General features: G+C 36.5%; 3 protein-coding genes and 1 pseudogene across 3 annotated transcripts; 1 reads left to right on the forward strand and 3 right to left on the reverse strand.

Annotated features, from left to right (window-relative positions):
• Positions 1 to 3106: 3106 nt before the first annotated feature.
• Positions 3107 to 6991, reverse strand: LOC113749270 (annotated as a pseudogene).
• A 71-nt stretch (positions 6992 to 7062) lies between these two features.
• Positions 7063 to 9384, forward strand: LOC113749271 (subtilisin-like protease SBT1.9). Its single transcript, XM_027292956.1, has one exon. The coding sequence runs from the start codon at positions 7063 to 7065 to the stop codon at positions 9382 to 9384; it is 2322 nt and encodes a 773-aa protein (XP_027148757.1).
• Positions 9385 to 13934: 4550 nt separating this feature from the next.
• Positions 13935 to 17111, reverse strand: LOC113749272 (subtilisin-like protease SBT1.9). The gene is made up of 3 exons (XM_027292957.1): positions 17006 to 17111; positions 16760 to 16861; positions 13935 to 16458 (listed from the first exon to the last, which is right to left on the reverse strand). The coding sequence occupies exons 1-3, from the start codon at positions 17109 to 17111 to the stop codon at positions 14132 to 14134; spliced, it is 2535 nt and encodes an 844-aa protein (XP_027148758.1). The 3' UTR covers positions 13935 to 14131.
• Positions 17112 to 20624: 3513 nt separating this feature from the next.
• On the reverse strand, positions 20625 to 23293 carry LOC113749209 (subtilisin-like protease SBT1.9). Its single transcript, XM_027292887.1, has one exon. The coding sequence runs from the start codon at positions 23130 to 23132 to the stop codon at positions 20862 to 20864; it is 2271 nt and encodes a 756-aa protein (XP_027148688.1). The 5' UTR covers positions 23133 to 23293; the 3' UTR covers positions 20625 to 20861.
• Between the last annotated feature and the right edge of the window lie 437 nt (positions 23294 to 23730).

Below are 23730 nucleotides of genomic sequence, written 5' to 3' on the forward strand. Positions count from 1 at the left end.
TTTCTTTATTAGTCAAATTATACCTCAATTTTCTTCCGACCTTAGGAAGAACAAAGGAAGAGATCAATAATACTCAATTTACATGATACTACTATTCTTTAGTATCTGATTAGTATCTAATTATCTAAGGATGAACAAACTTGGTGGCGAACCTATTAGAATTTAAGAAATGATGCCCGTAAATTGCTGGTATTTTATTTATTTATTTATTTTGTATTGTATCATGGAGATTAGAAACCAAAATTTCAAGAAATTATGAATCTTCACTCTTTTCTTTTTGAACACAATGGGAGTTTCATTACCAATTTGAGTTGACTTTTAACTTGTAGCTTTGTAGATTTTACTCCTAGAAAAAAATCAAAATTTAAATGCATATCGGGAGAATATATGTTAGAATGGATATTATATTATAGTCACACTAGTTTCATTTTAACTAATAATGTAAAAGTAAATCTTATATACATTGACAGTGTATATATTATCACCATTAAATCTATAATATTTGTGTAAAAGTTGAATTTTAAATTCAAATTTTACATATTTGTCATTCATCCAACGCTGACTGACAGTGTATACATTTTATAGAAAAGATTAATCTATATAATGTAGACATATCACGTAATGTCCAGCTCTTTGGCTTAGTAAATGGCATTTTATAGGAATAATATATTTGTTTATCAGAAGACAGTAGTGAAATTACAAATTATGGAGATCTCAAGCTTAAGCGCCCCCGCTGGTGCGTGAGTTATGCACATTACATAATGATTTTCTAAATTTTTATGGGTTTATATTTCATGTCATAGAATACTAGTTTATATTTCATCCCTTTTGACAAGGCTACCTAGGGTAAACTGAAAGCACAATATTATTTTTTGCAAATATGTTTCAAGAACAAAATGCATCTTGGATATACTTAGACAAGCCTTCAAATGTAGATAAACTAAGATTATCTGCTGCGTTCAGTAACAAAACTTTTGGTTGATAATCGAGTCGGTTATGCATAGCGCTCAAATTTTTTTTTTTTTTTTAATTATAATGAACTCAAATCCTCAAGCAAAAATGCAGGCAAAAATTTGGATTGTTTGTGATGCAAATCAAACTTTTATTCATACAGGAACATAATCTGACAAATATCATGTGAGTGATTATGTTAAAGGTTGGAATAAAGGAAAACAATTGACTAGTAACTCTTCATTTAAGGCTGGATTGGAATGCAAGATCCTACTTTGCTTATCCTCCAATGCATTCCAATAAGAATATTTAGGTTGTGTTTGGATTGCATTTTTTATGATTTTTCATAGAAAAATTACTGTAGTGATTTGATGTATGTGAGGAAAAAATGTAATAGGAAAATGTGATCACGAAAAACGACGTAATTTTCCGACGAAAAATCGCAATCCAAACAAGGCCTTAATGTTCTAAAGTGATATAAATTTTAGTAGGGAAAATGACCTGTTTCATCCCTCACATTTCGTAAAAATATTCTTTTCGTCCCTCACTTTTAAAATGAAGCAAATTCGTCCCTGACATTTAAAAATTAAAGCTATTACATCCCTGAACCTAATTTTCAATCTGAATCAAACCATCCAATAACCCAGTAATAAATTTCGAAAATAGAATTGATAGATCATTCGGTCAACTTCATTGTATTCACATGACATTTATTAAACGAAAAAAATAAAAATTATAACATAAAAGGCCATTCTTTGTCTTGGAATAGTAGAGTTTTTTTTTTTTGATAAATTTTTTCATGCACCGTTAGTATATCCGCTTGCGAATCTAGATGTGTATCATAAATATAAAATTTGGTGTTTAAAGTTAAATTAAAATGATATGGCGGTACATAAAACCGTCAGTGTATACAATGATAACGTAGAAAAGATTAATCTTTCTTTTTATATTATAATTTTTTCTTTTTTCTTTTTAGATTCATTAAATTTTACATGAATATCAAGTTGAGTTAACCAAATGATCTACCAATTACGCCCCCAAAATTTGTAATCAGGTTGATTGGTGGTTTGATTCAGATTGAAATTTGGGTTCAGGGATGTAATAATTTTAGTTTTTAAATGTCAAGGACGAAATTGCTTCATTTTAAAAGTGAGGGACGAAAAGAATATTTTTGTGAAATGTGAAGGATGAAACCGATCATTTTCCCATTTTAGTATTACTTTTCTTATTTAATCTAGGAGCTTTAGGAGAGGAGTGGCGATAGAGCTTCAACATTTGTGATTAGGTAAGATGGTAGGAAAAGAAGCAAAAAGTCTTGCGAGGGGAAAAAAAAATGGTAATCTAGTTACTGCAATCTATGCAAGTTGCGAAGACAATTTTGTGCATAAGAATAGTAGAATATGAAGATTTAGGATATCTTTTTATCAAAGCAAAACATTTTTTTTGGCAAAATAAATCGTATAATATTTTCGTAAACTGTACTCAATCTCATCTCATCAATTCCAATTCAAACAACTAACGCTATCAATTGCAGAAATTAATGTGTTCTACTGACCAGTTCTGTTTCAACCAAAAGTCGGAAAGCAATCAATATTTAACTTCACAACTCGTTGTGATTAGATGTTATAAGATGGTTTAGCATTTTCTTGGTTAACATGAGATATTGACAAGAGAAGGTTCAAGATTTAAGCTGAGGTTAGTATTCCGTTTTATGGTAAATACTAGGGAGGAGTGCTCGCGCATTGCACGCGGGTGTTTGATGCCTGTGATTAAACGAGAATTTTTGGTAGTTCAAGCGAATATCAAAAAATTCATGCACATTGAGTAACAATATGGAGTAACAAAATATCTAATGTGTACTGGGAGATGGAGAAGGAAATTATGATGCTATCTTGCTCGGTTCATATATTTTAAAACAAACACTTGTATATGAGTTTTTCATTAACAAGACCAAATGAACTTCAAAGAAATACACAAATGATTCAGAGAATGACAATAAACAAAATGATTATCCACTTAAACATCTACACAAACATTCTTGTTGATAAAAGTAGCCAATTTTTTCAACAACGACAAAGCATTCTCTCCCCCGTGGAAAATCAAAAATTGAAGACATGATCTTCCCTGCAACCTTCACAACCTCCACATCTCCACCCTACTCACTCTTCTCTAATGCCTCTTTATAAAGCCATCCCATGTCTTTCAAAATATCCTTTTCAGCAACATAAATCAGCACCCTCTTGCAGCCTAGCCTCGAAAGATTTGGTTCCATTACAGGATTCAGCAATGGATCATCAATATCGTAGATTTTGGGTGAACATAATGCGAGATGCCCTCAATATAAGTCTTCGTTTGTAATTTCATTACCTCAATACTGATTGGCAATTTCCCCAAAGAAAATAAGGACAATTGAGAAAAATCCTATCAAGATTGAAGCCGTCCAATATCTCCAACCCAACCCTTAATGCCTTGTTATGTGCTAAGTTGCCACCAGCACTGTCCCTACCAAAAAAAACCCTATCAAAATCAACATAATCCCTGAACCATACCTCAGGATCTTTGCCATTCGAATGAGAGGCAACCCATTTGACTGCAATCTAAGAATCTTCATAAGCAGTAGGCAGAGGGTGTTCAGGGGTGAGTCGATAGTTCATTGAAATTGTTACAACACCAACTTCTGCAATTACTGTATTAAGGTGCGCGTGATATGTAGGAGAAAAGGCATATTCAACCAAAAGCCTCCACCATGGAAATAGACCAGAAGAGGAAGCTTTGTATCCTGTTGGGCTTTTTTGGGCAGGTAAAGTCTAGCAGATGTGTCTAGTTCTAGTGATATTTGGACATCTTTAGACTCAACTGCGGTTGCTGGATCCACTGGTGCAGCTACAATATCTTTGCCTACTATACTTTCAAGCCGGCTGTCCTTGTATACTTGGATCGCGGGAGACAAGTCAAGGAGTATCTCAGTTGAGTTTGTAGCCATTGTTGAAGTCGAAGGTGAAGAATGGAGAGAGCACCACTGAGGTTTCAGGATTCAGAATAAAAATAAGCAAATATTGATGAAAAGCTTTTGCAATCGTAACTACAACTATAGAAAATCAAGGTGGTTGGGTAGACATTAGTTATTTGGCATATTAATTAGAGTTTTACATAGTTATGGCAAGCATATTCTAGATTGGGGAATTGCAGAGACATTCACGCAATTTCTTATGTTTAGATCGTAGCAATTTACTTTTTAAGTCATTTAATTTTTCCTTTCTTCAGATTATTGTTTAGCTTATATCTCATGGATTACAAGTAATTTCATTAGTTATATGTCTGTTCTTGGGGTTAAAATTCAAAATTACACTCATTCTTGTCCTGTGTAAGGTTTTCTTTTGCATCATTTTGGTTCATTTTCTGATAACAAAAAACTCATTCTTTTTTGTTTCTCATCTTTTTTGTTTCTTTTAGGTTCATTTATTTAACTTTTCGCAGAAATTTTAGTTTTGTTTATCTATATAAGAAAGCATTTGTGCTTGTATAATAAGCTCTCATTGAAACTCAAATCAATTTAGTCATTTTCGTATGTGTTTATTTTATAAATTTATTAGTGACTAAACAATTGAAACTCAAATCAGCAGTAAACCATATAACCTATCAATTCACAATGCTTCACAATCAAATTACCATAAAAATGGATTCCGTATATGAATCACTTACTACATGCAGCAGAAAATACACCATAACTGAATTAATAAAGATAATTTTTCCAACTTACCTTATTCCAGATATCCTCCAGAAAGCTTTTTCTTGCAGTTGGTTCAAACCTATCACATCATAAGCACACCGTCAAATTATACAGGGCAATCAAATTTGTGCAAAAAATCATAATGTTACAGCTAAATTACACAACCAAAGTTTCAAATTTTACGATAAAAGCAGAAACCCGACGCTACATACCATAAGAACCACCCACATAAACGATAAAATTAAGAAATAAAACTCACCTCAAGCTGAACCATCACGAATAGTTTCGACTGAAGACCATTCTGGAATGTTGAGTATAAAGGCAGCAAACATAGTTCAATCCCAAAAGTTGATTTTTTTTTTTGAAGAATGTGAAGAAGGAGGCATTGAAACAACCATAACCGATACTCAGACATAAATTCATTAACATACCCACGTTTTTGTCAGTTCAATTAAGACGTAAATGGTAAAGACAATTGATTATGCTTCAGGCAATTGAATATGTTAGTTAATAGCAACGTGTATTCATTTCATTTGCACAACAAAAACTACACTTCAAGTAAATGAGTCTATAAAACCATTTCAATAATTATACCAATACATAAGCTTATATGAGTTATACCCGATGCAAAAACGATTACAAAATAATTCATATTCCAAGAATACCCAAATGTCTCTATAAATAAAAGCTTTAAATGTACAAACATGAGAACATTTCTATAAACATATCCAAACACATGCTACCATTAGTTATACCAAAAGTTTTAAAAAAAACTCCACATCATTTCACATTCCCAAAATGCCTCTATCCATGCGGTTGAAATTCAAAATCCCTCTTTGACCACAATTCATTCTTATATAGTACAAGAAAATATTCAGTAGATGTCTCAAAATGAGTGACTTAGACGGGTTTGGACGGGTCATAATTGGGTAATGGGTATAAATGGTACCCATTTATACCCAATTAATAAATGGATATGGGTATACCTAATTACCCATTTATGAGTCATTTAAAATTTTACTCATTTTTTTCCTATTTTTTCACACATCGTTTAACAAAAAATAACGGTATTTATTGTCATTAGATTGATAAGAAATTTAAATTTATTTGTTTAACCATCACTAAAAATTTATTACCATTATTTTTTTAAATTGGTATAAATGGGTATGTCGAATCAACCCACTACCTATTAATGGATTTAGTTGGCTATCCATTTAGACCCATTTAAAATTAATGGATTGGTTTGGACGGGTTATTGATGGCAGGTTTGAGCCTTCTTATGGTTATGGCAGAACCTGTACTAATTACCAAAAGAACTTTTACTAGCTTGCTATGCCATTTTTTCATTTTCTTCTTTATTAATTGCTAAGTGGAAAATGGTTTCTCTAGTTTGGTAGAAAAGATCCAGATAAACACATATGGGAAAATTAACCAGATTAGAACATATTACCATTATCTTTGACCAGACACCCTTATTAATATAACTGTAGTAGAGAAGACAAATAAAGTTATTACCAAAAAGAAGAGAAGGCAAAACCACCTCCCAAAAAAAAAAATCAGTTTTGGAAAGAAGAATTCAGTAAAAACAGTAATAAGCTGTCATGGACAAAGCACTATTGGTTTTACAAAGAGAAGATCAAACGTGCATCTTGCTTTGGAAAGCATATTTTTGTACCACTGATTTGCTTTTGATTGCCGTTACGGATTGTAGCTTTAACGGTTTATGAAGTGGCTTTAGCAAATTAAAGTGGTGTTGAAATCTCGATGAAGATGAAAACACATCGTCCAACTGGAAAGTTTTCTATCCATCGACTGTAAATCATGCAAACAGATAAATGGAGCTAAGAGCCTAAGAGACAACAATACAAAATCAACCCCATTTTCCAGCCGCATGATGAATCATAAAACTAGCAAAAACTCTGATTTCACAAGAAAGTAATTTGATTCTCCAGACAAATAGAGCATTTAATTTTGAATCGCACCCGAGTTCAAGAGGCCTATCCAACACAGTTTATATATGGTACTGACAAAACGTACATCCCATGATTATACGCATTCCGCAAGAGCCTTTTTCATCAAAACTAAGCGGAAAGTTTTACCATGGTGCGAAAACTCTGTTAGCAGATACTATAAATTTTGTCTTTTCAATTCTAAACCAACTACACCATATATATCAGTAAGAAAGAAAGAAACAAATCAGGACTCTGGAATTTCCCTTGCTTGTTACTCTCTACTATCTTCCTCAGTCTTCCCTTCTGTGTAACCACTACCTTCCTTGATGCTTCCCTTATTTGTAACCACGGATTCCATCTGAATTTCTCATCATCAGCCTGCATATTAGTCCATTAAAGAAGCTTATATCAAAGATCATTAATAAGCAAATGGAACCTATTAAAGTCTACCTTCTCCAGCTGTTTACTCTTTTCTTAGCTGTTGCAGTCCTTAGTTCTGCTACGGCATTAGAGTCGGCAGAAAGATCTTCTTTTATCATCCACATGGATCATTCGCTCATGCCCCTGGTTTTTTCTAACCAGGAGCAATGGTATTTGAACGCCATGAGCAATCTCAAGTCAATGAACCACCCCAATCCACACCGTCACCAGAGCCAACCAAAACTTCTTTACACATATCGCCATGCAATTCACGGGTTCAGTGCGATGTTATCAACAAATGAATTGGAATATCTGAAGAAATTGCCTGGTTTTTTGTCAGCCTATAAGGACAAGGTTGGCACTCTTGATACCACCTACACATACAAATTCCTTCAGCTAAATCATGCGGATGGACTATGGCCAGCTTCTGACTTTGGCAATGATGTAATAGTAGGAGTTATTGACACAGGAGTTTGGCCGGAGAGTCCCAGCTATAGAGATGGCGGAATGCCAAAAGTTCCATCTAGGTGGAAGGGGAGATGCGCTGGGGGAGATTCAGAAGACTTCAATTCTTCCTTGTGCAACAAGAAGCTAATTGGAGTCCGTTATTTTTACCAAGGAATCTTGGCAGCCAATGGTGGGAACGGTGAACAAAACAAGTTCACAGCAAGAGACGGGAAGGGACATGGCACACACATCTCATCAATTATTGCTGGAAACTATGTCAAACAAGCTTCATTTTTCGGATATGGCACAGGTACAGCAAGGGGGATTGCGCCAAAAGCTAGATTGGCGATATACAAGGTATCTTGGGAGGAACAAGATCCTTATGAATCTGATGTTGTTGCTGGCATTGATCAAGCACTGGCTGATGGGGTTGATATAATCTCTCTGTCTTTAGGTTTCAGCGGTGCCAGTCTATATGAAGATCCAGTTGCGATTGCTTCCTTTAGTGCAATGCAACAGAATGTATTCGTCTCATGTTCAGCTGGGAATGATGGTGAATTTGGCATTGGAAGTTTACATAATGGAATTCCATGGAGCTTGACAGTAGCAGCAAGCTCCACAGATCGTAGATTCTGTGGAACTTTGTGTTTAGGGAATGGGGTTAACCTTAATGGTTGGACCCTTTTTCCAGCAAGAGCAGTCATTAAAGACTCACCCCTAATTTATAACAAATCCATTTCAGCTTGCTTCCCTGTTGAGTTGCTTGACAAACTTTCTGGTGGAATAGTCATTTGCAATGTGTCTAAATTCAGCGCCTTCTTGGCTCAGATGTCCTCCGTGTCCAAATCCAGAGTAAAGGCTGCAATATTTGTCTCCTCAGATCCTCAAATATTTGAAGAAGCTTCATTTGAGTATCCTGGGGTTGTGATCAGCCCTTCTGATGCAGCACAAGTCATTAAGTATGCATTAACTAGTTATCAACCATCTGCTAGTATCCAGTTCCAAAAGACTTGCTTGCACTCAAAGCGTGCCCCAGGCGTTGCTTCATATAGCTCACGAGGTCCAGCTCCTAGCTTTCCGCAAATCCTGAAGCCAGATTTGATGGCGCCGGGAACACAAGTGCTAGCAGCCTGGAACCCAACTAAACCAGTGGCCAGCATCGGTTTCAACATCCAATTGTCTAGTGATTTCAATCTCGCTTCTGGTACATCCATGGCTTGTCCTCACGTTTCTGGTGTTGCCGCACTTCTTAAAGGTGCACATCCTGAATGGAGTCCAGCAGCTATTCGATCTGCCATGGTAACCACAGCAAACCCCCTTGACAACACTGGAAATCCTATCCAAGATATTGGCTTCAACAATACAATTGCCACCCCTTTATCCATGGGCGCAGGAGAAGTCAGTCCCAATAGTGCACTCAATCCGGGTCTCATATATAACGCAACAACAGAAGATTACATAAACCTTCTGTGCTCAACAAATTATACTTGGAAACAAATCAAAATAATCACAAGATCCAACTACAGTTGCTCAAATGCATCTTCTGATATGAACTATCCATCATTCATTGCTCTGTACAACAATACGACTAAGAATGTCTTGAAGCAAAGATTTCAAAGGACAGTCACAAATGTTGGAAATGGGGCAGCAATCTACAAGGCTCAAGTGACAGCACCAAAGGGCTCAGCGGTGACTGTCTACCCAGAGATATTGGTGTTTGGGAAAAAATATGAGGAGAAGAGCTATGTTCTGACAATACAGTATAATGCTAATCAAAATAAGACAATCACATTTGGTTCAATCGTTTGGGTAGAGGTTGATGGCAAGCATATTGTGCGGAGCCCTATAGCCGTTGCACCAATGATTGAAGTATGTTGTGGTTAAGCATCCTTTGTTGTAGCCTATGTTCATTATATTTAAATATGATTTATGTCATATTTATTGCTTTGGAAAGAAAAATTGCTATAAAATCTCTTTATTCTTAAGTTACAGTTTCACAGCATTCTCTTCGCAGCCCATTTCCACGGCAACTTCAAATTTCACCTTTGATCTTCTTGCAATCTTTTGCGTTTCTTTTCTTTCTCACTTAGATCAACATGGGTGCAACATTTTAATTTCGATATTTCAATCTTTTATTGTGCCTTCTAATATTCCAAAACAAGAAAAAGATACTTCAAGTTAAAAAATTCTAACTATTTTCAACTTTATGGTGCCTTCGCGTCTAGTTGGATCGTGGGCAATTCTTCCCTACAAGGAGCATGAACCACAATTGTGCCGAACTATAAAGCTATTACCAGACTGGAAGCATTGGTGCAACAACAATTGGACTAGAAAGCTATTGCCAGGCTGAAATGGCAAGCATAACAGTCTCCTTCAGTGCTAATATTTCCGAACAAAAAAGCAAAGAAAATTTTAGAGAACGACCTTTTTGCACATCTAAAATTAAAATGTCCTGGCTTTTATAGGATTGGTCTTATCATTAATCAAATAAATGTTATTTGAAAGAGATTTTGCGTGTCCAGAATATTTGCAAACAGAAATGGTAAGATTAAAATAACGAGCAAGTGACCATTTCTGCTGTTGATAACGTTAGTTGTTTCGATTGGTTCGATAGGATATGATCGAGAACAATTTACGATTTATGTCCTTTTTATTGCTGTGGAAAGGAATTAGCCAAAAAGGAATTCCGTTGTCAGTGAGGAATCGATATAAATCTTCATATTCTTCTACCCTGTCTGCACAAAAGTCTCTACGCAAGCCACATCTTTGCGTGGACGCAACTTATATTTACCATTTCTTTACTTGTGGACGCAACTTATGTTTACCATTTCTATACTAATTCCTTTTTGTTTCTTTTCTTTCCATCTTACCTCAGCATGTATCGTATCATGCTTGAAGCTTTATTGACACTATTCTCATAAAATTCCTAGATTGAATTACAAAAGTACTTTATTTTATAAAACTTTAGAACGTTAAATTGTCTTAGTGGACAGTTGACCTCTTTCACCTGCTATGATAGACTCGTGAGCATGGAAGTTTATGGTCTCAAAAAATTATTTGTTACTTATGTATTGTTTTAGAAGTGCAAATGAGTTGAGCTTCAATAAGTAACTCTTGAGTTTATTTAATCAAAGTTCGAGCTCAAACTCACGTTGATCGAATTCCAACTCAAGTTCTCGAATGATTTGAACTACTTGATTGAACTCTATTTGACTCAACTCATCAAGTTTTACATATATATGTTTTTATTAATTTTTTATTTATTAATATAAAATATCTATTTTATTTTTTATTTAAAATTATATAAAATATAAATTTATTTTTTTTTAAAATTTTGATTAGGCTCGATTAAACTCAATTGAGTTTGAATTAAGTTCAATTGGGCTCAATCAGCACCAGTTTGAGTAATGCAAAACAAAATTGAGTGCGAATTTAAACTCGACTTTCAAGAGCTCGAGTTTGAATCCAAGTTTTTTTTACTCAAGTTGAGTTCGAGTAATGTCTTACTCGATCTCAATTCGACTCGATTGCACGCATCAGAGAGAGCCAACAGTCCCTCAAATTAATATGGGCTAATCTATTCAAATATATGTTTGTGCCTACTAGCCATTTGACAAACCCTTGATCAAGACAATCAACCAACGTCAAATGTGCGGGCTTTGGGTTTTGTCATTACCACTATTCAAATTGACCCACGAAACCCAACAATTTTGCATATATTGTAGGATTGAGGCATTTCATAAACCCCGTAAAAAGCAACCCAACAAAAGGAAGAAGTACTATAATACATTTGAAATATGGTGAGGCAGGAAAAAAAAAGACAAAATACAGAAGCAACCAAAAAAAAAAGTTATAGTTGTCCAATGTTCGGGTCTTCCTTCAGTAGGATTTAATAGGAGGGCAGATCATGTAGGTTTTAAAGCAATCTCCAGCTGCAAAGTTAGAAACGCCTCAAAACCACAGCAAATTTCTTTAAACTGCAGACCTAAAAGGGCTACAACAACGAAAAAGCATCCAAATATTGAGCATATTATTATTAGGAGGGCAGAGATGCTTGGAATGTATATGCGACCAAGTCAAGTTATACTTATTCATGCAGATAATTCTGAAACAAACAGATACAACTAATGAAAGTTGTTATGTCATATTTATTCCTTAGCAAAGAAAAATTGCTATAAAATCTCCACATTCTTCAGTTACGTTTTCACATCATTCTCTTCGCAACTCATGTCCATGGCAACTGCAAACTTGGCCTGGGTTCTTCTTTCAATCTGTCGTGTTTCTTTTCTTTCTCACTCTAATCAACATAGATGTAATGTAAGTAAGATCAGCAGATGCGTCATTAGATGTTACATACATACATATAAAATTATAAATATAAATATATATATATTATTTAGGCAGCTTAATTTATCATGATATATTCCTAAATTAAACGAAAAAATTACTTGAGTTTTTAAATTAACGTCACCTATTGTTTTAGCTTGATTACATTAATAGTGGCACATTACTTTGGCAATAACTATCTCTTTTATCCAAAAAATGAACCTTTTATATATCATTAGGTGTGACAAATTATACATAATACACGTCTGAATTCACAGGCGAAGTGCTTGGCTTCCCGGCAAACAAGCCTAGTAGCAGGAATGAGCTTGGTGACCCAAGAAACGGATGCGATCCAAGGGATCGCGGTTGATGGTGTGCTCGATTGATGCTGCTGTGGCAAAACCTGTTATAAGGATGCTGGGGAATGCATTAAGGCTTGCTTTGATGTCCTTTGGCATTACCATGTCTAAAGATGCTAACATTCTTGGATCCCTTTGGAAGGCGTGTTTTTTGAGTGTTTGAAAATTATTTCTTGTTGCAACGATCGATTTGATGCCCGTAATAGTATGAAAAATGAGTAACTCTTCTTCTTACCTTCGACACATCGTTAAGAAGTCCTAGAAATGATTTCGAATATTGAGATAATAAAATTTGTCACCTGAATTCGGAGATCAGAAGTCTCCCTCCCAACATTATTGATTATTGTGCACTGAAATATTTAAATATTACGCCTACAACACCAGTTTGCCAAACCCAAATATAAAATGTATGCTCAGGTATGACTTCCAGAATTTCCCATTTGAATAGTATCATAATGCAGAGCTTGAAAAAAGGGATAATTTCAGAAGCCTCACCCGAGGTTTCTTATAATACCATTCAGCTCTCCTGAAGTTTTTAAAATCTCACGTACCTTCCTTAAATTGATATTTTTTTGTAACATTTTAACCCCTTTGGAGAAAATACAAGAAAGATAAAACTTTTTGTTCCAATACTACCCTTATATTATCCTACTTATGAAATTTATAACAACAATAAAAGAATAAAATAAGGCTAAATTTTTATAAGGTGTAAATTTCTTGACATAAACTATATATTTTAGTTGTATCGGAACAAAAGCAAAATTTACACTTTGAAAAATTCATACATATGAAGAGATTTTTTTAGTTTTCAATATAACTTAAACTACACCATGAATTAAAACACATTTCCCCAAAAAGTATCTTGACTTCCTTAATTGTAATTGTGCACAAAATTTTTTGAGGTGTTAATTACTCTCTAAAATCCCCCTAAATGGTTAATCTTGATTAGATTTACTTTAATCATATCATTTGCTATTCCACCATAACGTCAATGTAAGAAAATATGGACCATTATTAGCTAGCAATTTGTTTTTGTAATTTACATTTTTCGCCTTTTAAAATTTTATTTTGTTTTGGCTTTTTTATTAAATAGTTATTAAGAGCAAGGGTAATTTTCTGAATTTGTGACCTTTGATAAGAACATTTAGTCTTGTCAAGTTGACAAGGGAGGTAAGTGAAATTTTAAAAAATTGAGGGAACCTGAGTAATATTATGGCAAACCTCAGGGGAGGTTTCTGAAATTATCCCTTGAAAAAATATCTTTGAGAAGTTTAAGAAGTTTAACCTAATATCTGGTGATTATTAATCAAAAGAAACTAATAATGTGTCGGTTCCCCTTTTGATTTGGGTTCAATGCTCTATCTTTGTTCTGTCCTTCCTCTATCAAGTTAACTTGATACTGTTTCTTTCTAGGCCTTCCCAAATAAACCTCAGAAAAATATCATACCTACTACAAAGTGTAATCTGGATGTAATTGCGAACACCCCTTTTTCTATCTATCCTAATTGACACAATATTGGGAAAAATAACTTTAGTATTTTCCTTCGCTTGCCGGCCTGGCGTAGCTTGCTTATTAGTATTACTGTGTTATACGAATTCTCTTGCGAGAAAATTGCAGCCTAGTTAACTCTTATAATCTTGGCAGAGCACGTAGACCCCCACCAAAAAAAAAAAAAAAAAAACCCGTTTCTGGCTATCATATGGGACATTGAAGGGACGAAGCCGTACAAAAACTATAGCTGCGCGAAAGATCAAAAGCAATGCATTTGGATTCCTCAATCTTTTATCGTGCCTTCTGATTTTTCTTAGCAAGAAAGGGGTACTTCTACTTCAAATTAAAATTCCAGCTACTTTCAACTTTATGGTGCCTTCGCGTCTGGTTGGACCTCGGGCAATTCTTCCCTAGTAATGAGCATGAACCACAACGACACTGAACTAGAAAGCTATTACCAGACTGGAATGATTGGTGCAACTACAATTGGACTCCTTACAATATGCTTACCATTGACCTCAACCCAAATAACTGAACCAAATGTCAGAGTCTTATTTTGGTTAGCCATGTACTTTATTTTGAGAGAATAGCTTTGCTTGTCGTATTTTTGGCCAAACACCAATGTGTCTGGGTAGACGGTAACCCCTGAACCCTTTGGTGCTGTTACTTGAACCTTGTATGTTGCTGCCCCATCTCCAACATTTGTGACTATCCTTTTGAACTTTTTAGCCAACGCATTCTTAGTCTTGTTAGGATACAAGGCAATGAATGATGGATAATTCAAATCAGAAGATGTTTTTGAGCAATTGTAGCTGGATCTTGTGATTGTTTGGATTTGTTTCTGGGTGTAATTCATGGAGCAGAGAATAGATACGTAATCTTGTGGCGTAGCATCATATATAAGGCCTGGATCAAGTGCACTGTTGGGATTGACTTGGCCGGCACCCATGGATACAGGGGTAGCAGTTGCATAACTGAAGCCCGCATCTCGAATAGGAGTTCCAGTATTGTCAAGGGGGTTTGCCGTGGTTACCATGGCAGACCGAATAGCTGCTGGAGTCCATTCGGGGTGTGCACCTTTAAGAAGTGCAGCAATACCAGCTGCGTGAGGACAAGCCATAGATGTACCAGAAGCAAGATTAAAGTCATTGGACAACCCAATGTTTGGGCCAATTATCGAAACAGCATCATTTGGTCTCCAGGCTGCCAAAACTAATGTACCTGGTGCCATTATATCCGGTTTCAAAATTTCGGGATAGCTTGGTGAAGGACCTCTTGAGGTATATTCTGCAACAATAGGTGCTGGCTTTGTCCCCAGGAGGGTCCGTTGGAACTCCATAGAAGCGGTTGGATTAACGCCATTTACTGCATAATTAATTACTTCAGCGCCCTCACCAGGGGAAATGACGACACCAGGATATGGAAAAAGGCTATCATCATAAGTATAATCACTGGAGATGAAGATGGCAGCATCAAGAGTTGATCGGGAGACATAATACATCTGATTATTGAACGACTCGCTGCTATCACATATGACTGTTCCAGAAGAAACTTCAGATAGCAACTTGGTGGAGTTGCAAGCAGATATTGTTTTGTTGTAGATAAGAGGTGATTCTCGGACAACGGCTCTTGCAGGGAACACGGACCATCCAGTGATGGTTAATCCATTCCCTAGAGTTAAACTTCCAGCAAACCAACGGTCCATGGAGCCAGCAGCCACTGTTAAGACCCATGGAATGCCATTATGTAATTCTCCAAGATCTGTACCAGCATTTCCTGCTGAGCTTGAAACAGTAACACCCTTTTCCATTGCACCAAAAGAGGCTATTGCAATTGGATCTTCATACAAAGGAACCAAGTCAAATCCCATTGAGATTGATATGACATCAACACCATCAGCAATGGCTTGGTCCATACCAGCAAGTACATCAGAAGCATATCGCCCTTCCTGGAAAATGACCTTATACATTGCCAACCGAGCACGAGGTGCTACCCCTCTTGCTGTCCCCAACGCATAGCCAAAAAATGAAGCACCTTCAACATAATTGCCACCGACTGTGGATGAGGTGTGCGTGCCATGGCCTTCGGTGTCCCTTGCGGAGTACATTTTCTTGGTGTTGTTCGGGTTAGCAGCCAACACTCCCTTGTTGAAGTATTTAGCTCCAATTAATTTTTTGTTGCACAGTGAGGAATTGAAATCATATCCTCCGTCACAAGCTCCTTTCCACCTTGAGGGAATTTCTGTCATCCCATCATCTCTGTAGCTCAGACTTTCTGGCCAAACGCCAGTGTCGATGACACCGACTATGACATCTTTGCCATATTCAGAAGCTGGCCATAGGCCTGTCGCCGGATTGAGAGAAAGGAACTCAGTAGAGTGTGTGGTATCTAGTGTGGCAACTTTGTCACTGTAAGCTGACACGAAGCCCAGTGATTTCTTAACAGCTTCCAGTTCAGCTTTGGATAATGATGCACTAAAACCATGGAGCACATTCTCATACGAGTAAAGAAGCATAGAAGGATTCTGATGGAAATTTGGGCTTGTAGATTTTAGTGAATCGAGAATGCTTGAATACCAATGTTGGTGGCTAGCAAAAACCTTGGGCATGAATGACTTATCCATATGAACAATGTACGTGGACCTCTGTGCTGAGACCAAATTTACAACAAAGGCTGCGAATAGGAAGAGAAAAATCATCTCTTGAACAATGCCCATTTTCTTTTGCACGAAATGTGTGGTTCTGACAGTTTCTTCAATCAGCAAGTATATATAGAGTACAACTGTAACACTTGTTTAGCAGTATATCTTGCTTGTAATAGCTAGAAAAATTAACCCAACATATAAGAATAAAACAATGCGATCGGAGGTTCTCAAATAAGCATTAAAGTTTGGGACCGCTTTAACCTTTGTTATTTTGCCCTTGGGGCCGGACCAATTATTCAAATTGCGAAGACTGTTAACTTTATTGATGGAACTTTGTGATCAATGGCTCGATTTCTTGACCTTTGACATTTGCGTATAGGATCAATGCGAGAATTATATAACAGAAAGTAACAACAAATGGACACATTGATAAGTTACGTGCAAACAGCCTTGTCTGTTGTATTGTCTTCATAACCCAATAATGCAGCTTCAGTGTTACAAAAATTTCTTCCTTTAACTTGTTATGTTCGTTATAGCGACCTGCTAAATGTAACTGTGTTAGCAGTGGACATGCAGTACAGTTGAAATTTTTTGCAAATTGCTTTATATCCTGCTATCCTCCCGGTTCCCTCATTCATGAATTGTACTACGTTAAAGCGGAAATTGCAGCAGAAGAGAAATTACTCGAATCTGTTGCAACTAATGGAGAATTAAACTCTGCAGCTACTAAAGAACTGAAAAATGACTTGTACAGGTTGCTTCTATAACTCAACTCCTGTGAGCTCCCCATGTTTTTTCCTTCGAACATTAGAGGCATCTTGGTGTGACTTGACATCTAGCTATGTTTTTCTCTGGTTTGGCGGGTTTCTGAAGTCACCATCAAGCATGTTACTCTTGCAATTGCCAAACAACGAAAGAGTCCTGACTCCAGTGTTTACTTTCTGTCCTGTGACATCCTTAACACAGACGTTGCATTCTTCGAGCCGGATAATTCCAAGTCAAGACTTATCCATGAGAACACAGGAGGGCCTGAATGTTTAGTGCTTGGAATGCATGAAAAAATTATTACAGAGTATAGCATAGAAGCTGAGATCAAGACCCGCTGTAAGACGCCGTCCGTGGAACTTGTGTTGGATGAAATTACATGGCTTTGAATGAACAATATCTGCAGTTGATCGTTGGATAAGGGTTGCAAAATCTACCAAGGTGTCCTGGAAATTTTTATGAACTTGCATAATTGATTATGAAATTAACGGGTCTCCAATGATCATCAAATCAAAAGACAGACATATGCAACGATCAATTTCAACTTGGTCCTGGCGAATGTTGAAAAGAGGATAATCTATACATGTGACACTCGTTGTACAACGTACAACGAGAGAAATTTTTGAGCATGGGAACAACCATAAATGAAGACTAAAGACTAATACCATAAATGAAGACTAAAGACTAAGGAGGTTGCGTTTTAGACTCACTAATCCGGCTTAGTCAAAGACAAAGGGAATCAACTTATCCTCTAAATCAATTACAACCCAATAAATGAAAAGTGATTTACTAAAACCAGCATCACTCTGCATTGACAGCTGGGGAAATCGCCTTCTATTCTTAGCTGCTATAAATTTATTGATTTCAGATGGGGTATTGCAGCAATTAAATAAACAATGCTGCAGTTTTGTATTTGGGTTAAGTTCGGCTCATATATAATGATGTACATTTAAATTCATTCCAGCAACTGAGACTATTATAATATGGAGATCATAGGCAATCTTTTAATTTGCTTACAGCTTCAGAATAAATTCATATCATGATAATATTAATGTGACAATAACCCGAGTGACATTCAACCATCCAGGACCTATATATCGATTACGACTTGGAACCTAACAGTTAATAAATACAGACTGCCTTGAGACGTTAATGATTGCAGCCTGTAACTTCTTTTGTACTCATTTTTTTGGTCTTTAGGTGTAGCAATTGATTCCTTCCAACAAAAAAAAGGGTGTAGCAATTTATGGGAAAGCATTGTCTAAAGCTTACAAATTCTTTCTTTCCCCCTCCCCCTTTTTTTTTTATTTAACACTCCGCATGTATAAGTGATGAGTCCTACTCGAATGGCTGTCACCTAAGTTGATATGACAATTGAAAAGCCCAAACAAAAAAGGGGTAATTTCACAAACCTCCCATGAGGTTTGCCTTAATATCACTTAGTACCCTCATGGTTTCCAAAATATCTCTTACCTCCCTTTGATTGACATGTCTTGTAACATTGTCACCCGTTGTGCATTAAAAAATTCATAGATAAGAAGAGATAATCATTTATTTCCATTTGTACCATTTGTTATCCTTTATATAAATATTAAAATAAACCTAATAAGCAAAAGACAAATTGAAAGAGATGTAAGTGCAATAAAAAGATGTTGCAGAAAATAAGTAATATTACAACTTTGCAATGACAAATCATCTAACTCTAGGATTATAAAGACAACAAGACAACAAAATAAAAAACACGAGTTCAACGGCGAAAGAAGCAACTTAAAGAGGAAATTAGTAGAAGATATTATTGCAAATCATAACAAGTTCTAATATTAAAAGACACTTTATAATTCACCAACATCATTTCATATAAAAATCGATATTATTAATTACAATATGAAGACGACAATTAGGATTTTGAAAGCGAATGAAATCTAAATAAGTTATATTTGCTTCTACTGTCCATTTGATGTGCTTTTGATGTATTAGGTAATAGTAATGATAGAAGTTCCCTACCTTTTATTACTATAGGATAAAAAAAGTCACAATTATAAACGATAATTTTGTTAATTATTGTCCTGATATTTTTACTTTCCAAATTCTTTTTTTGGGCAATTTTTAGTCAATCAATTAAGGATTTCCAGAAAGGTAATATTGTCCATTTATTACCCATGATAGAGAAATCTTGTCTTGTTAATTTAACAGGGGAGGTAAAAGAGATTTTTGAAACTACAAGGTGCTAACCGATACTAAGACAAATTTGAGAAGAGGTTTGTGAAATTATCCCAAAAAAATGGGCAATGAATAATAAAAAGAAATCATAGAATTAGTTGTATTGAGAAACTACTTTAAGCCAATTAAGAATAATCAATAGAAAATCGGTGTTGTATTCTTATTGGTTGGATGAAAAGAGGAGGTCATGCATAGTACCAACAACATTTGAGAAGAGAAATTTGAATTTATTCCTTTCGCGGATAAACTCTTAAATCTTAATATATATATATATATATATATATATATATATATATATTTTGTAATGTAGATAAGAAGAAACTGTCAAGTGGCAAAACTCATGCTCTGCACTCTAGTAAGACTTTTTTTTTTTTCTTTTAAGTGTAAGGATTTGAATCAAAGTTTTTCTACATACAATTCCTCCCATTTTACCATCCGATCTAACATTCCCTTGCACTCTAGTAAGAGTTAATTTCTAATAAACAACTTGTTTTCAATAATGTGAATTTACTTAATTGTATTGAAATCTCATATGATTTTTATCATGTAATACTAAAACAGCAAGACTCCAGTATTGTCAATGCCAAACTATAATTTGCACCAACGGAAGAGGCCAAAGGTATCAAAGTTCAATAAAAGAAGGACTAATATGAGTCAGATAAAAAATTAAGGGACTAAATGTGAAATGCGTAAAAGCTGAAAAACTTGCTACAAGTGACGAACTGAATCAACTGATAAAGAAATGCTACTGGGAAGAGTTCAACAAAACTGTGTCGTTCGACAATTGAATCTTTTCAAAAGCCACCGCGATTCTTTTTCTACTCCTTTTTATCTGTCACCTTCTGGAAATTAGAGGTGTGAATTGTACCAAGGGAAACTACAGCTGGTGGGGCTATTAGAAATTGCGCCATCTTTTGACCGAAATGCCTTCATTTCTGTTTGATTTATTTTGGATCCTGTCTTTCTGTCCCTTGGACTTTTTTTTAATCTAGTTTTTATGTGAATATCTTCTAGTGGATGACAATCTTGATTTTTTTTTTCTTTGTTTTGGCCCCATTCCTTTTGTTTGGCGCTGGGCGCCTCTGGAATCTCAAAAGCTTATAAACCAACAACCTAATTTTTGTCGTCGTACAGGGTTCAAAATATACCAAAATTTAGTATAGAATTCCAGGCTATGGTACAGATACCTAAATTAACTTGAAAAATTTAGCAGCAGCAAAACCAAGAGAGGGTTGCTTTGATACCATCATAGGGAGGTTGGTGGAGTGAAATACCTGCGAAACGTTAAACGAATATGCTTTGTTTGAAGTTCAGGGAGTGAAAAGGCACGGACATTGTGGCTGCTTGAAAATTCCAGCTAAAAAAAGGAAGGCATTCTGGTACCTCCATTATTCTGGTACCTCCAACTCCAACACAAAAAAAAGGAAAGAAAAAAAAGAAACAAGTACTTCTAATTTCACAAATAATTTCTGATCACTTCCATCTGTTGGCGTCTTTGTTTGACATTGCCTATCTACCCTGCAGAGGATAGACCGCAGCAGATAATGCTTATTTACTACGAATCATCAGATGAAATTTTTGGTGTCACAACAATTGGACTCCTCACGCTATGCTTACCATTATCCTCAACCCAAATAACTGCACCATATGTAACTTGGTTATTTTCGTCAATCTTAGTATGTATGGTGAGGGAATAGATTCGCTTTTCATACTTTTTTCTGAATACCAATGTCTCCGGGAAGACGGTGACCACTGAACCCTCTGGTGGTGTCACTTTTGCCTTATATGTTGCTGCCCCATCTCCAACATTTGTGACAATCCTTTTAAAGTTTTGAGTTGATGCATTAGTCCCGGAAGTATACAAGGAAACAAAGGAAGGATAGTTTAGATCAGATGATGCCTTAGAACAATTGTAACTGGATCTTGTTATGGTGCGAATTTGCTTCCGAGTGTAATTAATTGAGCAGAGCAATTCCATGTAGTCTTGTGCTGTAGCGTCGTATATAAGGCCAGGATCCAGTGCACTGTTCGGATTGACTTGTCCTGCTCCCATGGATAGAGGTGAAGCAATTGGGTTATTGAAGCCATTAATCTCTCGGATTGGATTTCCAGTATTGTCCAAGGGGTTTGCTGTGGTTACCATTGAAGAGCGAATAGCTGCTGGACTCCAATCTGGGTGTGCGCCTTTAAGAAGCGCTGCAATACCAGCACCGTGAGGACAAGCCATGGAAGTACCGGAAATAAGATTGAAGTCATCTGAGTTGGACAAGCCAATGTTGGAGCCAATGTTGGATACTCTGTCATCTGGTATCCAGGCTGCTAAAACTAATGTCCCTGGTGCCATTAGATCTGGTTTCAGGATTCCTGGATAGGTTGGTGAAGGACCAAGTCGGGTGTATTCTGCAACCATTGGTGCTGGCTTTGTCCCCACGAATGTCTGTTGGAACTTGATAGTGACTGTGGGATTTGCATCCTTCGTAGCATAGTCAATCACTTTCGCAGCCTCATCAGGCCTAATGATAGCTCCAGGATATTGGAAAGAATTTTCATCGTAAGTAAAATCACTCGAGATGAAGATTGCAGCATCTGCATTTGATTCAGAGATGAAAAGAATTTGACTACTGAAAGAGGAGCTGTTATCGCAAATGATGGTTCCACCATGAAATTCAGATAGCAACTCAGTGGAATTGCAACCAGCTATTGTCTCGTTGTAGACAAGAGTAGAGTCTTTCACGACGGCCTTTGCGGGAAACAAGGACCATCCCCTCAAGTTTAATCCATTCCCTAGAGTTATACTTCCACCAAAACTACGATCCATCGAACCTGCGGCCACCGTCAGGACCCACGGAATTCCATTGTGTAATCTTCGGGGAGTATCCCCAGAATTCCCTGCTGAGGTCGAGACAAATACACCCTTTTCCATTGCAGCAAAGGAGGCTATTGCAATTGGGTCTTCATAAAAAGGAATGGAGTTGAATCCAAAGGAAATGGATATGACATCAACACCATCAGCAACAGCTTGGTCCAAACCAGCAAGTACATCGGAGGCATAGCGCCCTTCCCGAAAACTGACCTTGTATATTGCCAACCTAGCACGCGGCGCCACGCCTCTTGCTCTTCCCCTTGCATAGCCAAAGAACGAAACATCTTCAACATAATTCCCAGCAACAATAGATGAGGTATGTGTACCATGGCCGTCAGTGTCCCTTGCAGAATACTTATTGTCCCTGTCATCTGGGTTGGCCGCCAAGAGCCCCTTGTTGAAATATCTGGCTCCGATGAGTTTTTTGTTGCACAATGAGGAATTGAAATCATACCCTCCGTCACACGATCCTTTCCACCTTGACGGAATATCTGTCATTCCATCATCTTTGTAACTTAGGCTTTCTGGCCAAACGCCGGTGTCAAGAACACCAACTATGACATCTTTGCCATAGTTAGCAGCTGGCCATAGTCCTGTCACAGGATTGAGACCAAGGAACTCAGTAGAACGTGTCGTGTCGAGCGTGGCAACTCTGTCGCTACAAGCTGAAACAAAGCCTGGCAATTTATTAACAGCTTCAAGTTCAGCTCTGGATAGCACTGCACTGAAACCGTGAAAAACATTGTCGTAGGTGTAAAGAAGCTCAAGGGGTTTCTGTGGATCTGAATTTGGGCTTGTAGATTTCAAGGAATTGAGGGTACTTGAGTACCAATGCTGGTGGCTAGCAAATGCCTTGGGCATAAATGACTTGTCCATATGGACAATGTGTGTAGACCTCTCTGCAGAGGTTAAATTTAGAAGAGAGGTAGCAAACATGAAGAGAAATGAAATCAGCTTCAACATTTTCCTTGGAACTGTTTTCCTGTCAGGTCTTCAATTCGCATATCCTTGTATATATATGTATACCTCGTGGAAGATTGTAACGCTCGGGAGTAACTTATTAGTATTCATTTCAGTGACTATAAGCTGTAATGATTGAGCCTCTCTGTTCATGGTCCAGGCTCAATTTCTTGACCTTAATGTTTTACACCTAAATATTGGATCAAAATTCAAGCCCATATCTTATGAAATATCAAGTGTTGGCCCCTTGAAAAAGTGACAGAACTTCGCAAGGAAAGGACGGCAGCCTTGTTTCATGTTACTTTGAACTCAACCTATTACCTAGATTTCTGATATCAATAGTGTTAAAGCACTCATTAGATCTTCTAACTAGTAAACTATTTTTGAGAACGCCTGCAAATTGCAAGCTTTGCAATCTGCAGTCTCCCTCGTACCAGAAGAGAAATTATTGCAAAACTAATGAAAAAATGAAGCTCAGTCAATTCATCAGCTATCGAAGACTTGAAACTGATTGGCACACGTTGCAGAATTGGTAACTGTGGATTTGTTAAGCTTTCAAATCTTTGAATGACGAACGTTATCTAAGTCTAACAAGCTAATC

Source organism: Coffea eugenioides, chromosome 10, assembly GCF_003713205.1.
Source record: "Coffea eugenioides isolate CCC68of chromosome 10, Ceug_1.0, whole genome shotgun sequence".
NCBI lineage: Eukaryota > Viridiplantae > Streptophyta > Magnoliopsida > Gentianales > Rubiaceae > Coffea > Coffea eugenioides.